General features: G+C 40.3%; 1 protein-coding gene across 1 annotated transcript; it reads right to left on the bottom strand.

The window, feature by feature from the left end:
* Window positions 1-2088: 2088 nt before the first annotated feature.
* Window positions 2089-2932, bottom strand: LOC130869785 (40S ribosomal protein S2-like). Its single transcript, XM_057762219.1, has 2 exons — window positions 2875-2932; window positions 2089-2831 (listed from the first exon to the last, which is right to left on the bottom strand). The coding sequence occupies exons 1-2, from the start codon at window positions 2930-2932 to the stop codon at window positions 2089-2091; spliced, it is 801 nt and encodes a 266-aa protein (XP_057618202.1).
* Window positions 2933-17794: the final 14862 nt, after the last annotated feature.

A 17794-nucleotide genomic window follows, 5' to 3' on the forward strand; every position in this document is an offset into this window, starting at 1 on the left:
TATACTCTTTAACTAATTGTTTTATGGTCACCCTGTGGGGACCCACATGACTATTTCCATCTTGACCCAACATCAGAGAATTCAAGCTTGTCAAGGTCAAATAACAGGATGTTTGACTAAGGGTGTGTTTACTAGATGTTTCGAGTATTAAGGAGATAATTATTCTTGTTTTTTCCTTGTATCCTTGGCAAGAAAGTCTTTTGTCACTCCTGCCTTTTGATTTGGGTATAAAAGAGCTTTAATAAATAAGCTCAAGGTTGTTACAGTATTCGGTGGAAGCCCTGCAGATTGTATCTTCTGTCTTTTGTCTCTTTCTTTCTCAATCCTCATTCCCCTTTTTAGGCATGTTTGAACAGTTTGGCTGGTGCTGATATCACTGTTGATTAGTGCTATAATTTGAAAACTGCAAATTTCAGACAAAAGAAGTAGGATTCCTCAATTCTGTGATACTTGCCAATTCATTTTTAGAAAATATTTTCAAACTTCTAGAGGCCCAGGATTACATGAAAATAAAAATGTCCAGGACTCTTGCAGAATCACATACCCAGTTGGTTAAGGATGAACTTGGGAGCCAGGCAGTGGTAGCACATGCCTTTAATCCCAGCACTCAGGAGGCGGAGGCAGGCAAATCTCTATGAGTTTGAGGTCAGCCTGATCTACAAGAGCTAGTTCCAAGACAGACACCAAAGCTACAGAGAAACCCTGTCTCAAAAAACCAAAAAGAAAAAGAAGAATAAGGAGGAGGAGGAGAAGGAGGAGGAACATGGGTTTGTAGAGTAATACATACCCCTGAGGACTTGATTACTTTGAAGAAAACTTATTTTTCTATTTAACTTCTATCTCTATTAGTCAGTCAACTCGGCACTACTGTTAGTCAATGCTTGACACCATTTATTTATCTTCTTTGCTTTCCTTTCTCTGTCAATTTTTCCTATCTTATTTAACACTTAGCAAGTGGTCATAAACATTATGCAATCAATAAATATCACATTTTTGGGGTTGAGATAAACAAAACATTTTGCAAGTAACAAATGACTTGGGATCTATAAAACAGAAAAATTACAAGAATATTTCTGATGAGATCTTTGTCCTTATTTTAGGAAATTAAGGGAAGACAAATAACTAAATTAGTGGGTGAAGCGTACCTTGTTCTGCATACATATTAGAATCATACAAGCACCTTTTGAATTCCAATTAGGGATTCAGATTTAGTTTACTGAGAATAATACCAGAAATTTTATCGGGCCTGTTATTTTCTTTTGGGGTTGTAAATAATTGAAATTGTGCAGAAATACTTGAGAGCTCATAAATTCTACCCAGTGGAAAATCGTGCAAGAGAAAAGACAAAGAATATATACTTCTGACATCTAAAAGGGTTGCAGGAGAAAGGGGCCCAAACAAAGAAGAGAAAGATATACAGGTATACACATAGTGATGGAAGATAAAATGGAAACATTGTTCAGGGAAAGAAAGGAATCAATGAAGATGAAAACTCTTTTCTCCAATACCTGCTATAAAAAGAACACGGGAAATTCAAGTGGGATTGAGGAAAAAAGCTTTTTAGATGGACTATAAACAGGCAAGGCAAAAGGGGCAGCTGCTGCCTCCCACTCCGGAAGTAATGGAGAGATTAGAGTTTATTCCTCTTGACCTACGATGACCCAAAGAAGGAAAGATTGAAAGCCAGAGTATTGAAAGGATAGCTTTATGAATGGCTATGCAGACAGTAAGAGGAAATATAGTAGGCAGATGTATGGATACCTTGAAATAATAAATACTGAAGTGCTGAGTATGTAGGGAAAATTAAAGTAGTGTCAAGAAAAATCACTACAAGCAGTTTATGGTTAAGAATGATTTGTTCAGCTCTAAAAGGTTTATATATAGCATGATCCAGAGCACACAAAAGGAAAAAAAAAGGTTAATGGAAAGTTCTGTCAGAGTAAGAAGGGATTAGAAAGCAATGGTTGGGCATTCAATAAGAACACTGCACAAATATTGTGGTTATCCTTTAATTCAAGAATTGACTGAAATGGTTAATTCTTGTTTTAACAGACTTAATTCACTTTTATTTTCCTTGTATAAAAACCCTTATGTGGTGGCCACAGCTGGAGCCTGGGTCCTCTGAACAGAGACTCTGGTGTGGGTTTTCACAAGATGGTCCGTGAATTCCTGATAAGGAGACTTGGTGAACACAGTCTCTTCCCAGAGGTCGGGGGTCAGGTAGCTGTAGGTCTTAGAGATGGCATCAAAGGTGGCCTTGGCAAAGTTGCCCAGGGTGGCAGTGCAGCCCCTGGCTGATGTGTAGCAGTCATCAATGGCAGCCATCAGCAGCAGCTTCTTGGGCACAGGAGCGGAGACTATGACAGTGCCTCTGAGGGCAGGGATGAGACGCACCAGCACAGAACCACAGCGGCCTGTCACTTTGCAGGGAACAGTGTGGGGCTTGCCAATCTTGTTCCCCCAGTAGCCTCTCTGCACAGGGACAATGGAAAGCTTGGCCAAGATGGCCCCTCGGATGGCAGTGGCTACCTCCTTGGAGCACTTGACACCGAGACCTACGTGACCATTGTAGTCCCCAATAGCGACAAAAGCCTTGAACCTGGTCCGCTCTCCTGCCCTAGTCTGCTTCTGCACGGGCATGATCTTCAGAACCTCATCCTTTAGGGAAGCTCCCAGGAAAAAGTCAATAATCTCAGACTCCTTAATGGGCAGGGAGAACAGGTAGATCTCCTCTAGGGACTTGATTTTCATGTCCTTAACCAGGAGGCCCAGCTTGGTGACGGGAATCCACTCCTTGTCTTCAGCTTTACCTCCGCGAGCCCCGCGGCCTCAGCCTTGGCCACGCCTCGACCGTGGCCGCAGCCTCTTAGACCGCTAATCCTGGGCCCTCAGGTCCTCCCGGCCCTCCTGCTGCACCGGCATCATCTGCCATTTGGTGTTTCCAGAAGAAGAAGCTGAAAGGGTTAATTCTTACAAAGTGACAAAAAGGTACTGAAAATATACAGGGTAAGAAAGTCTCTGTTTTATTTTTTAAATAAATTAGAAGAGCTATAAATCCAAATGAAATTATTTATTCTCTGTAACAGAAGAAAATCATTCTAAATACACTCATCTGAAAAGATACTAAAAGTATTAACTTTTCAACATTGAAAATTCAGGTTTTACAAAGAAATATGCTTGAGTTGATTCTCCAATGTTGTGATGTCCTCTCATAAATTGCCCACAATCTTTACTGCAATGAAACAACGGTATACAAACACGTGTATTTTGAAGGCTAGCTTTTCTATCAACCTGATACAAGCTAGGGTCAGCCTGGAAGAAGGAATCTTTAGTTGAGAAAACTTCCTTCACAAGATAGGCCTACAGGCACGTCTGTGGGGGCATTTGCTTAATGAATGATAATGTGGGAAAAACCAGTTCATTGTGTGTGGTGCCATCACTAGGAAGGTGATCCTGAGTGCTGTAAGAAAGCAGTTTGAGCAAGTCATGCTGATCAAGGCAATAAACAAAATTCCTAGATGATTTCTGCTTCAGTTCCTGTCTCCAGGATCTTGCATTTCATTCTTACTTTCATTTTCCTGAATAATGGACCGTGATGTGGAACTATAAACTAAAATAATTTCTGTGGTAGTTTGAAAGAACAATTTTGATCATTTGAATACTTGGCCATCAGTTGGTTGCTGTTTTGGGAGGCTTACGGGTATGGCTCCAATGTGCAAGTATGTCACCTCAGCTATAAGATCACAAAAGCCACACACATTCTCAGTTATTCTCCCTGCTCCTTGTTTGTACATGGAGATACAAGCTTTTAGCTGCTGGTCCTCTCCTATGCCAGTCTCTCTGTTGCCATGCCTACCAGTATAATTGGTGATGGAATTTTATCTCTCTGGAAACACAGGGCAAAATACACCTTGCTTCCATAAGCTGATCTAAATTATGATGCCGTAATAGCTGTAAAAACCCTAAGACATGTATGCACCCTTTGTACTGTAGGATAGTGCTTTTGTCTTTCTTCTATCTCAGTCATCTTTCTCCAATATCCCCGTGTGATCTTCTTCAGAGAGAGAATTTGGAACCACTGAAAGTATAAAGAAAAAGACAAGATCTCCTGAGTAAATTGGGAGCATGAAGGGGGAAGGGAAGAGGCAGGGAGGGGAGCAGAGAAAAAGGTAGAGCTCAATAAAAATCAATGAAAGAAGAAAACAGCTCTGCCTCAAGTAAGCTTTACAAATGATTCATATGATATGTTCGTTGCTTTCTGACTTTTGTCAAAAACTTTCATTATGCTAAAAGTGTAAGAAAAAAGGATAGATGAAACTGCAATATCTTCTAGGAAAAAAAATAAGAGCATAGCATCTAGAAGCAGGTAATGGTCATTTCTTTTTTCCAAATGCAATCTTTTGCTTGACACGTGCATGGCACTTTCTTGGGATTGTAAGTCCAATTGCTCTGTCACCAAGTGGTCATTTGAAACTACTAATTATCCAGACCCTGTACTTGCTTATCTTTTATGGCAATCATCTGTACCCTGTATTCACTCTCTGTCTGGCTTTGTTCCTGAAGCTTCTACCATTATATTCTGTGGATCGTGCCACTTACAACAATAAATCCCAACATAGTTAATATTGCAAATCAGTGTCTTTATGCTTCTCTTCGGATCACCAGACCCATACCCACTTCTCTGTTGAACTTTGTATCTATTGTATCTGTCAGTATATCTTTGAGCCTGTATACTTATACCAGTCCTAGAAGTGTAAAAACAAGACATTGCTCCCTTAATGACTTTAACCCACTTTGCCACATTGGAAAACTTGTAGTTACTCCATATGTAAATTGATCTTATAATGCAAATTGTAGTTTGATAATGATATGGGGCAATTAGCAAGTTTGCTGGTCAACTGAGATGTGTAATTACCTAGATGTTACCCAGTCATCCTTTGAGTTAACTGGTAATGGGCTCTGAAAACTTTCTGTCACTTTTGGGATCTCTTCCTTCTTGTTCAGACCTTCATCACCTCATTCCTATAATTTTTCAGGCCACCTTTTTCTGCTTCACAGATGTTCCCCTTGATACTGTGGCTAAAGTTATTTTTAAGATCTCAACTCTGACTGTCATTCCTATGAACATGTTGGGATAAAATTAACCTTATTTAGTATAAAATAATGTAATAATATGTGAGCACAAATTATGTAGTTTCACTCCACTTGTAAGCTAGGTAAGAGAAGTGTTTGTAAGCACATGGCCAGAGGAATAAAATTTCATTGGGGAATATCATTCTAAGGCATGTGACTTTTATTCATGCTGCATTTGCTTAACTCTGTGAAGCTTTGATTCTTTGCCTGTCTAAAGCAGCTGATGGTCTAATAAAGAGCAGAATGGTCAATAGCAAGGTAGAAGCAAAGATAGGTTGGGCTGGCAGGTAGAGAGTATAAAGAGAAGAAGAAATCTGGAAAAGGAGGAGGAGCAAGAGAGGAAGGAGAGGAGGATGTTAGGGTCTAGCCACCGAGATACAGAACAAGCCACGGAGAAAGAAGTAAAGAAAGGTATGCAGAAATAGGGAAAGATAAAAGTCCAGAGGCAAAACATAGGATAGTTTAAGTTAAGAAAAGCTGGCAAGAATCAAGCTAAGCTAAGGCTGGGCATTCATAACTAAGAATAAGTCTCTGCGTGTGGTTTATTTGGGAGCTGGGTGGATCCCTAACAAGGAAAAAGAGTAAAAGATACACAACAAAACTTCTCTTACAAAGGCAGGATATGAGAACTTTATCATCTGTGAAAGAAGATGGAAAAGGGGGCATCACTAACTGTGTAAGCAGTAGGAAGCATACATCAGAACAAACTCTGATTCCTAAAGTTAAATGTGACTACTGTGATCATATAGAATATCTGTGATCCTCAGTTGACAGCCAAGTTTTTGTTCTCACATTCCATATTCCAAGGTTCTTCATTCACTGCCAGGGGGAGAAAAAAATCAGATGAAAATATGTGGAATAAGCATACCCACAGAAGTTATTGTATAGATAAAAGAACAAAATCCCTACCATGATCCTTTCTCAAATATGGGGCCAAAGATCCAAGCCACCAGGAGGTGGTCATAAACCACGGAACGTACAGGAACGTAGAGGAACGGCAGAAGGAAAAGACCTTGAAACCCCACAGAACAATAAAGAATGTTTTTCTACCAAACAATCTGTCCGAATAGAAGTGGCAGGGTATTTTAACATAAATTCTACTATTTTTGTATGATTGAATTAGGAAAAGCGAGGCATGGATACTGACATAACCCCTTTTCTGTGGTCCGGGACAACAACCTGCTAAAGCCTGGAACTGGAACCAGGACAGCAGAGAATTCTCTGTCCCTATCACACATACCCAGTACGAAGGGTCAGACGTCTGCCAGTCAGGCAGCAGATACCTTGTTGTGGACAAATTACAGTAAGACCTACCAAGGTGTGGGTAGGACTGGGTATCATCTGGCATCTGTGTCAAAGTGATTTAATTATGAAAGCAAGGGTTTTTTTTTTTTTTTCTCGTAAGATTTATTTGGCTCATACTAAATTCAGTAACATTCTAAAGGGTCTGCAAGCTTCTAGACCTGGTAGTTTCTAGAAGTTCAACACAGGAAGATATATTTGTCTTGGAATTTGTGTGACACAAATCAAGCATTTGTTTAAAAAATAATTCTTTAAACGGAAGAGATGATGTAAGTATTTCACTGCATACGGATTTTATCCCCAAAGAAGAAGTAGACCAGGGAGGAAATAGTGGACTGCAGCTGATTCTGTGCCTGCTTGAGAGTCATGCTAACCAATGTGAAATACATCCCTGTGATGTCTAATGTCAACTGACAAGTTGATTGGATCTGGAATCAGCTAAAAAATCAAGCCTTTGCAAATGAATAGAGTAATTTCCAGGAGAAATATCAAACAAGGAAGCCCCTTCTCCCCTGGAGTCCTCCATATGTAGTGATGACCCAGATGGGAAGAATTCCAAGGAAAAAATAATACTGCAGGTGAGTCTGTTTTTGTGCCTTAATAGTGAATCACTACTACTGTTGTTACTGCTGCCACTTCTGAAACAGCCATCAGCCATTGACATGAGAGCCCAGCTCTTTCTACCTTCCTTGTGACTGGTCAAAGAATCCTCCAGGCCCTCAGCACTTGATTGGGATTGCTGAGGAATCCAGCACCGTGGACTGAGCAGCCGCCAGACTCTCAACCTCCATCATACAGATGACCGTCATTGTACACCTCAGTTCCTATTATGTAAGGAAATCTAGTAAGTCTGCTTCATAATATATATTCATTCTCTCAGTTCTGTTCCTCTAGATAACTCTAGCAAATATAATCGAAATTAAGATATATTATGGGGTGAGTAGAGAATATTGTTGTATCAATTCAGGCTAGGAAATATTAAATGTGGACTCTGTGAAATTTACTGTGTTTTAGAGAATAAAACGAAAATATTAACACTGGAAGCTAAAAAAAGACACAACAAAATTTAGCTTAAATATATAATAGCTATGTTGAAGTTGGAGAAGTTAATAAAGCAGAGTGTGCTTACAGGATACATATTTTGACTTATTTTTTAAATCAATGATTTCTCATTTTACATACCAATTTCAGTTCCCAATCCCTCCCCTCCTCCTGCTCCCTCCAACTTCCCCCACCACTCCTCAGAGAATCAAGAAAATCTGGCATATCACTTTGAGTCAGGACCAAGGCACTACCCTCAGTATCTAGGAGGATCAAGGTATCTCTCCATAGAGAATGGGCTCCAAAAAGTCAGTTCAAGCACTAGGGATGAGTCCTGGTCCCACTGCCAGTGGTCCCACAGACTGCCTAAGCCGTACAACTGTCACCCACATTCAGAAGGCCTAGTCTGAGCCTGTGCAGATTCCCCTACTATTAGTCTAGAGTCAGTAAACTCCCACTAGCTTGGTTCAGCTTTTACTGTGGGTTTCCCCATCATAGTCTTGACCCCCTGAATTTATATTATCATTCTTTTCTCTCTTTGACTGGACTCTGGGAGCTCAGCCCTGTGCTAGCTGTGGATCTCTGCTTCTGCTTCCATCAGTTGTTAGATTAAGGTTCTATAATGATAGTTAAGGTAGTCACCAATCTGATTACAGGGGAAGACCAGTTCAGGCATCCTCTTCATTATTACTTAAAGTCTTAGCTGGGGTCATCTTGTCTATTTCTGAGAATTTCCCTAGTGACAGGTTTCTCTCTGGCCCCCATGGCTCCCTCAATCAAGATATCTCTTACATTGCTATCCCTTTCTGTCCTTCTTGTAGTTTGACCATCCTATTCCCTCATGTTCTCCTCCCTACCTCTTTTTTCTCTCCCCCTCCCTTTTCACCTCCTTAACCCCCAACCCAAACAATCCCAATATTCCCAGGAGATCTTGCCTAATTCTCTACCCAAGGGAATCCATGTATGTCTCTCTTAGCGTTCTCCTCGTTACCTAACTTCTCTGGGGTCATGGAATATAGCATGGTTATCCTTTGCTTTAAATTTAATCCACTTGTGAGTGAGTACATACTGTTCTTGTCTTTCTGGGTCTGGGTTATCTCGGTCAGCATGATGCACTCAAGAACACACAGATGGTGGCAGCATACTCATGGTCTGCACAGGTCTAGGCAAGGTAAAGTCCCAGCACTGAGAGGGAAAATGGGCATGATCTCCCAACCCTAAACAAGAAGCTAACTCCAGGAAAAACTGCTCACAAAGAAAGAATTAGTTTCTCCAATGGAGTCTCACTGGGTTTACAAACAACACTCAAGAGCAGCCACCATGGCCAGCAACAAATAGTTAACTCAGTAGTATTTTGGAGATTATTTTCTTCTCATAATACCTTTTCTGGACATTCTGTTTTAATGTCACTTGTCATTTGTTGGGCCAAAATTATCTCAGGGCCTCTCCCTCAAGGCCTGTAGGACAGAGTGATGGAGAAGTTACTTTCATTTAATAAAGAAACTGCCTTGGCCCATTTATAGGCCAGCCCTTAGGTGGGTGGAGTAAACAGACAGAAGGCTGGGAGAAAGAAGCCGAGTAAGGAGTCGCCATGATTCTCCCACTCCAGACAGACGCAGGTTAAGATCCTCCCTGGTAAGCCAGCTCGTGGGGCTACACAGAATATTAGAAATGGGTTAGATCAATATGTAAGAGCTAGCCAATAAGAGGCTGGAACTAATGGGCCAGGCAGTGTTTAAAAGAATACAGTTTCCGTGTAATTATTTCGGGGCATAAGCTAGCCATGTGGGCGGCCGGGTGCCGGGGATGCAGCCCAGCCGCTCTTATTACAACAACAGAGAAAAGCCTGGCTCTAGTTGTTGTTAGGATGAGACAGCAAAAACTAGGTAAATGCCCTCCAACCAGAGGGAGGGTTTGGCTGCCACTCATTGACTGGATTTACCCCTATAAAACTGTATAAGCTGATGCTCACTGTAATAAACTGAGTTCCTGCTTTAACTTGACTCCCTATTGCATCTGATTGTTGTGCATCATGGGGTTTCAGATCTGATTGTCCTGCATAGTGGGGCTGTGGAATGGGCGAATAACATGCTCATCTTTCCCTGGGGAATAAAGAGGCTCAAGAAGCCTAGCAACTGGCACCAGTACATGGTCCCAGGGCCAAGCGGTCTTCAAGGTGAGTGGGATCGTAAGACGGGTAATGTAACTTCACACAAACACGACTCAGTGCTTAAGGCACTGAAATATAAGCTACTTTCCCGAGGCCTAGAGTTGTCAGACCACGGTGCAATCCAGGTATAGCAGGGTATAATTACTCTGGCCCCCTGGGTACCCACTGGGATTTTTTTTCTCATGGGACACATGAAACCAGGTGGGGACTCTGGCCAGAGAAAGGGAAAAACACTTTGATATACTCCCCACTGTTGGGGTTCTTATCCAACTATTATGGTCCTTAAGGCATGTTTTCACCCTGCTGCTCTGCCTCCCCCAAGGGCAGGTAAGGAAAAGGTCAGAGAACCGGAGAGGTCTAAAGAATATCAGAATAACCAGCTGTCTAGGAGGGCAGGGGAGAAGGAGAAAGAGTGAAAGAACCCGGACCAGAGCCCTGAGAGGCCGGTGGGCAGCGGTGGCAGTGGACAGGTGCTGTCAGCTGTCCATTACAGTTGGGCAGGAACCTCCCTGAGCAGCACTCCAAGCTCCTGTGTGCTTTGCTGCCACCATGGACAACAAGATGTTCACCAAGGAGCTAGATAATATTAGGGAAAAAGACCATGCTGGCTGCCATTGTTCAGCAGTAACAGTCACTAGAATGGGTATACGCTACCCTGGGGGATACTCCCAGAGTGTACTCTCTAGTTGATCAAATAGCTCATATAATTAATAATTCCATTCAAAATTTTCTCTTTGACAGGAAAAATAATGAATGGGTATTTGAGATTGCATCTGATGAAAGATTGGGTGCCAACACAGTGGGCTAAAGGATAATCCTTACTCATATCCTGCCCTCTTTTGGAAACATTGTCTGATATGGTAAGCTTCTGCATGCATGATTAATGGAAAGGTTTTGAGATTACATCATTACTGATTGTCCACAAAGACCCTCTATGTAACTGTAGTAGGAAAGAGAGAGACAATTGGTATCTACACAGAGGAAGATATAAACGAGGCGGGAGTGATGTAACCATATATCAAAGATTATCTTTTACCATTAGAAGCTATAAAAGGCAAGTGGTGAGTGACTGATTCTCCGCTAGACTTTCTAACAGCCCTGTTGGGTGTAGAACGTCCTTCTGTCTATGTGTTGCTTTCATTAATAAATAAAGAAACTGTCTTGGCCTGTTGATAGGGCAGAACTTAGGTAGGCAGGGAAGACAAAACTGAATTCTGGGAGGAAGAAAGCAGAGTCAGAGAGATGCCATGGATCTTCCAGAGACAGATGCTGGGAATTTTACCTGCTAAGCCACTGCCATGTGGCGATAAACAGATTAATAGAAATGGGTTAAATCAATATAAGAGTTAGACAATAAGAATCTAGAGCTAGTGGGCCAAGTGTAGTAAAAGGAGCAGCGGGCTGCATTCCTGCCCGGATCCCAGCTAGCTCTACCTGAAATAACTACACGGAAACTGTATTCATTTAAAACACTTCCTGGCCCATTAGCTCTAGCCTCTTATTGGCTAACTCTCACATCTTGGTTAACCCATTTCCATTAAATCTGTGTAGCACCACGAGGCTGTGGCTTACTGGGAAAGATCCTAACCTATGTCCATCTTGGGCCAGAGACTCATGGCATCTGCCTGGCTCTGCTTCTTTCTCCCAGCATTTTGTTTGGTCTACTCTGCCTATCTAAGCTTCTGTCCTATCAAAAGGCCAATACAGTCTCTTTATTTAACCAATGAAAGTAACATATAGACAGAAGACCCTCCTACATCAGCCAAGCAGTGTTTTAAATAATACAGCTTCTTTGTGATTATTTTGGGGCTAAGCTAGCCAGGTGGCTGGGATGAACACAAGTGGGCCTTCCTGCAACACGTGTCTTTGTTGAAGTTATATTGCTGTGATGAAACACCACAACCAAAAGCAAGCTGGAGAAGAAAGAGTTAATTTGACTTATACCCACACATTGTAGTCCATTCCTGACAGAAGTAAAGGCAGGAACTGAAACAGGGAATGGACCTAGAGGCAAGGTAGGAGCTGATGCAGAGACCATAGAGGGGTGCTGTTTACTGACTTGTTATAGCATTGTTTTATCAGTCTTCTTTTTTATATAACTCAGGAACCCCAGCCCAAGAATAGCACCACCACAACAGTCTGGCCCTTTCCCCTCAATTACTAATTAAGAAAATGACCTACAACTGTATCTAGTGGAGGTCTTTTCTCAGTTTAGGTTCCTTCCTTTCCTATGACTGTAGACTGTGTCAGGTTGACATAAAACTAGTCAGCACAGGCATTTATTTTAATTAAAATACTCAACACTTTAGTTTCATTAAGAAACAAAACAAACAAAAACCTGTTTTGAACATTGCATTAAGAAAATTATAGAATAAATTTATGTTTTAAATCACCAATTTTGAGCTAATTCATTATTCCTTTCCTTTATTGCATGTGATATATGAAATATATAACTATATCTTGTAATCAGTACTCTAACTACGGAAAGGAATCTACTATTTTCCTTTTTGCTTTCTAAAATTTCTTGCTAGTGAGATAGAGAAGTGAGCAAGAAAATAAACTGTTCCATTATTAATATGGTCCAAAATGTGATACCCATAGAAGCTTTTATTAGTGACACTGGGTGGCCTCCTCAAAGTAAATAAATAAACAAGAACAGGATATGTGTATCCACCATAAAAATCATATCCAGTACTTAGAATAAGTTAGCTCTCTGTTACTATGGAATTTTTATTTACCTAGAAGACACATTTGTCACTTTTCAAATAAAGAATATTTAAGACAGTCTATCTTAAAGCAATGGAGTTTGTCATAATAAAAATTTTCAAAAGTAGTGAAAGATTTCTGATTTATAAATGATTTTATTTTATTTTGTTTGTAGCTGTAATTTTTTATTATTAAATATATTTTTAAAAATAAACAATCTCTTAATTTTTTCTTATTTTACATACCTGTCCCAATTCTCCCTCCTCTCCTTCTGCTCTCTCACCTTCCCCTAATCCTCTCAGAGAGAATAAAACTTTCTAAGGGGTGTCAGCAAAGTCTGAGCAAGATATCCCTCCAAAACTAATGGGCTCCAAAATACCAGTTTAAGCACTGGGATAAATCCTGGTCCCACTGCCAGTGGCCCCACAGATTGCCCAAGCCATACAACTGTCACCCCCTTCAGTGGGCCTACTTTGGTTCCCCCAATATCAATACAGAGTCAATGAGCACTCACTATCTCAGGTCAGCTGTTTCTATGGGTATCCCCACTATGGTCATGACCCATTTGCTCATATACTGTCACTCCTCCCTGTCTTAAAATTAATTAAATATTTACATCCTTTGACTTATATGGTAGTTTGAATGAGCATGCCCCCATAGTCTCCCACATTTGCATGCTTATTCCCCATATGATGAACTGCTTGGGAAAAATTAGTAGGTTTGTCATTGCTGAAATAGGCATGTCCTTGTTGGAGGATATGTGTCAGTGAGGGATGGGCTTTGAAGTTTCAAAAGCTCAAACCAGGTCCAGTGTCTATTTTTGCCTGCTGCCCATGGATCAGGATATAAAGTTCTCAGCTACTGCTCTAGAACTATGCCTGCCTGCTTCCTATCATAAACCCCCTGAAACTCTAAGCAAGCCCCCAAGTTAAATGCTTTTAAAAAATAAAAAAATAAGAGTTGCCTTGGTCATGTTTCCTTTCTAGGAATAGAACTTTTTTGATAAAGTCAATTGTTTGTTGACTACTTTCAGATGGAATGTCTTCAATATAAACAGATTAATTAGTTTTAATATGCTTATTAACTGTCACTGAGAATGTTGCTTAAGCAAAACTAGAATCTTAGAAAAACTGAACATAGCTTTATTTAGACTATTTTGAATAGTTTAGGAAGCATTTAATGGACTATTGGTGTGGGAGGTCCTTCTGTCTATGTGTTGCTTTATTGGTTAATAAAGAAACTGTCTTGGCCTGTTGATAGGGCAGAACTTAGGTAGGTGGGAAAAAACTGGACTAAATGCTGAATGCTGGGAGAAGGAAAGAGTTGGAGAGATGCCATGGATCCACAACTGGAGATAGATGTGCTGCAACTTTGCTGGTAGGCCACAACCTTGTGGTGATATATGGATTACTAGAAATTGGTTAAACTAAGATGTAAGAGCCAATAAGAAGTTAGAGCTAATGGGCCAAGCTGTGATTTAATTAATATAGTTTCTGTGTGATTATTTAGGGTTAAGCTAGCTAGGTGGCCAGGACAAACAAGCAGCAGCCTCCCTGCAACAGACTATAATATAGTCAATATGGCAGAAAGATTCATTACCTGATATTACCTAATAGCACCATGACAGAACAATGCCTGATGGTATTATGTGATGAAAGTCCATTGAATTGCCTATTGATACATTTGCTTTTGTTCCTAGAATTAAACCCAAGGCTCTGTACCTGCTAAAAGAGCAGTCTGCTGCAGAGTTACTTCCCCAGTCTTGTTCATTTTCTTATAAACCTGTGCTGTGATTTGAATGTTTTCTTTCAAGATTCGTGATTAAAAAGTTATTCCCAGAGTCGTGTATTCATTTGATTATAAACGGAAACTTTGCAGGTGGTGACAAGGTCACAAATTCTGTAGAGAATGTCTTTGTTTTAAAAACAAAAACTTCTTCTGTTCCAGTCTATCTCAGGATGCCCTGGCTGTCTCTTTTCAAAGCTCATCCTCCAACAAGGAAGCCTTCTTCAACTGTTGCCTCTTTAGTTTTGCTAGTTTTAAAAATTGTAATAAAATTTTTTCTATAAATTATGACATTTGGATAGTTTCTTATAACAACAGAAAATGCACTAAGACAAGAAGGACCCAAAGGGAAGCAAATATTCCTAGAGAGAGAGAGAGAGAGAGAGAGAGAGAGAGAGAGAGAGAGAAGAAAGGAAGGTTGAAAGTAATGGAGCAAGTAACATGATCTTTTGTACTATTCCAGGAAAATATATTGGCCATTATGACTTAGGCTAGATAGAATTATAGTTCCAGTCCTGATATGAAAGAAATCCAGTTTCTAACAATTTGAGCGACAGGCTGGAAAATGCATACCTCTCTATGAAACTCAATTTATAAATGAATTGGATGAAACAATGAACCTCTCTGACCCTCTCCCTGGGTTCTACTTGAATGCAGAACAGAAGGGGAAGGAAGACACTGCACATGAGTACGAAAGCGAAGGCAAAGAGGAGAAACAGTCTGAGTTGAAGTAGAGGATAGAATGATGATAAAGTCTACTTAAGAAGTAGTTATCAGCATTAAAAAATTTCCACCAGAGCTCTAGTAATGGATATTTATATCAATTTCTAGTACCTGTGTAGATTAAATGTAAAAAAATTTATGTAAAGATTTTATGTACAAGTGTCACATAGTACAAAAAAGATCTGTCTTTCCTTTGTCATCTTCTCTTGGTCCTGGGAACTGATATTATGTCCTTGTCCATGCTAATCTAGTGTTTTCCACTAAGCTACAAACCAATGTTCGTTTTGCTTTTCATTTTGAGAAAGGGACTAAGTTACCGAGACTGAGAATTCACAAGAAGGTTTTAAGCTTGTGATCCTCCTGCTTCAACCTTCCAAAAAGGTGAACTTGCACTCTTGATCACCAGGACTGGGTTTGCAATTTTTTTCTGTAAAGGAATAAAACCAGGAAATAATTTTAGTAATCTCAAGTAATTAGTCATATTCATTAAAAACTCTAAGTCAGGTAATATTCTGTGATTCGGTGTGGCAGAAAAGTGACTGCTTGTGACCTATTTTAGTAAGATCACGATTCTGCTGGCCACAGAGAGGAGGAGCCATACACTATGTCAGGTAAGGAACAGTTTGTGAGGGCAATTTTCTACTTTCTTGCAAGCATGTATCTGTGAGGCCTTTTGTTTGCTTTCAATGCGGTCCACCCCCATCATTTCAAGGGCTGGTCTATTTCTTTATGGGTAGTTTGAAACTCTTCACTCCTAGTATTCTGACAATTGATTGAAAGGTGGACAACTGGCCCCTCTATTCTGGAACTTCAGTTTAGTTCTTATCTCAAGGGATACAGTATGCAGAAAGTGGTTACAATGTACTTTTAAAAATTTTTATTCAAAAAGTTTTTTTTTTCATTTTACATATTAACCACAGTTCCCTCTCCTTCCCCTCCTCCTGTCCAACCCACCTTCCTCCCTCTCAAAGCCCCATCCACTCCTCAGAAAGGGTAAGGCCTCCCATGGGGAGTCAAGAAAGTCTAGCATATCAAGTTGAGGCAGGACCAAGCCCTCCTTCCTGTATCTAGGATGAGCAAGGTATACCTCCATAAGGAATGTGTTCCAAAAAGCCAGTTCATGCACTAGGGATAATCCTGGTCCCACTGTCAGTGGGCCCACAGACTTTCCAAGCCACAGAATTGTCACCCACATTCAGAACTCAGTTTGGTCCTATGCAGGCTTTCCAGCTATCAGTTCAGTGTTAGTGAGTTTCTGCTAACTCGCATCAGCTCTTTCTGTGGGTTTCCCCATTATAATTTTTACCCCTTTGTTCATATAATCTCTCCTTCCTCTCGCCGACTAGACTCCAGGAGTTCAATCCATTGCTTTGTGGTGGATATTTACATCTGCTTCAGTCAGTTACTGGATGAAGGGTCTATGATGACAACTAAGATAATAATCAATCTGATTACAGGGGAAGGCCAGTTCTGGTACCCTCTGCATATTGCTAGGAGTCTTAGCTAAGGTAATCCTTGTGGATTCCTGGGATTGTCCCTAGGATCAGATTTTCCCCTAAACCCATAAAGGCTCCCTCCATCATGATATCTCTTTCCTTGTTGTCCCTCTCTGTCCTTCTGCCATCTCAAACATCCCATTCCCTCATGTTCTCCTCTCCCTTCCCCTTCTCCCACCCCCACATACACACTCCAATTTACTCAGGAGATCTTATCTAAGGATATCTTCTCCTTCCCAGAGATATCTATGCATGTCTGTCTTGGGGTCCTTGTTACCTAGCTTCTTAGTGGTTGAGAATTGTAGGCTAGTTATTCTTTTCTTCAAGTCTAATATCCACTTATGAGTGATTACATACGGTGTTTGTCTTTCTGAGTATGAGTCTTACACATACCTTGCTCAGGATGTATTTTTTCCCCTAGTTCCATCGACTTAACTGCAAAGTTCAAGATGTGATTGATGTTTTTCACCATTGAGTAATATTCCAATGCATTAATGTACCATATTTTCTTTTTAATTTTTTGGTTGAGAGTCATCTAGATGGTTTCCATGTTCTGCCTATTATGAACAATGTTTCTATGAACATAGTAGAGCAAATGTCTTTGTAGTATGAATGTGCATCCTTTGGGTATATGCCCATGAATGGTATTGCTGTCTTAAGGTAGATTGATTACCGATTTTCTGGGAAACCACCATTCTGATTCAAAAGTGGCTGTACAAATTTGCACTCCCACCAATACTGGAGGAGTGTTCCCATTAATCCACTTCCTCTCCAGTATAAACTGTCATTGGTGTTTTTGATCTTGGCCATTCTGAAAGGTGTAAGACAGTATCTCAGAGGATTTTTGATTTTCATTTCCCTGACATCTTGAGAAGATGTTGAATAATTGCTTAGATCTCTTTTGGCTATTTAAGATTCTTCTGTTGATAATCCTCCATTTAGAACTGTAGTCCATTTTAAAATTGGATTATTTGATATTTTGGTGTCTAGTTTCTTGAGTTCTTTTTAAATTTTGGAGATCATCCTCTGTCAGATGTAGGATTGGTAAAAATCTTTTCTCATTCTGTAGGATGTCATTTGTCTTGTTGACTATGTCCTTTGACTTACAGAAGCTTCTCAGTTTCAGGAAGTCCCATTTATTAATCGTTGCTCTCAGTGTCTGTGTTACTGGTTTTGTATTGAGGAAGTGGTCTCCTGTGCCACTGAGTTCAAGCCTACGTCCCACTTTTTCTTCTACTAGGTTCAGTGTAACTGGATTTATGTTGAGGTCTTTGATACATTTGGATTTGAATTTTGTGCATGGGGATAGATATGGATCTATTTGCATTCTTCTTCATGTCGAAATCCAGTTATGCCAGCACTATTTGTTGAAGATGCTTTCTTTTTTTCTTTGTACATTTTTGGCTTCTTTGTCAAAAGTCAGGTGTTTATAGGTGTG

The sequence above is a fragment of the Chionomys nivalis genome, chromosome 2 (assembly GCF_950005125.1).
Source record: "Chionomys nivalis chromosome 2, mChiNiv1.1, whole genome shotgun sequence".
Taxonomy (NCBI): domain Eukaryota; kingdom Metazoa; phylum Chordata; class Mammalia; order Rodentia; family Cricetidae; genus Chionomys; species Chionomys nivalis.

What these genes read in the sequence shown, in the direction of transcription:
- LOC130869785 (XM_057762219.1), bottom strand. Translation starts at nt 2,932, where the DNA reads ATGGCAGATGATGCCGGTGCAGCAGGAGGGCCGGGAGGACCTGAGGGC. An exon ending in ACCTGAGGGCCCAGGATTAG is followed by an intron (nt 2,832 to 2,874) that starts CGGTCTAAGAGG and finishes GTGGCCAAGGCT; the next exon opens with GAGGCCGCGGGGCTCGCGGA.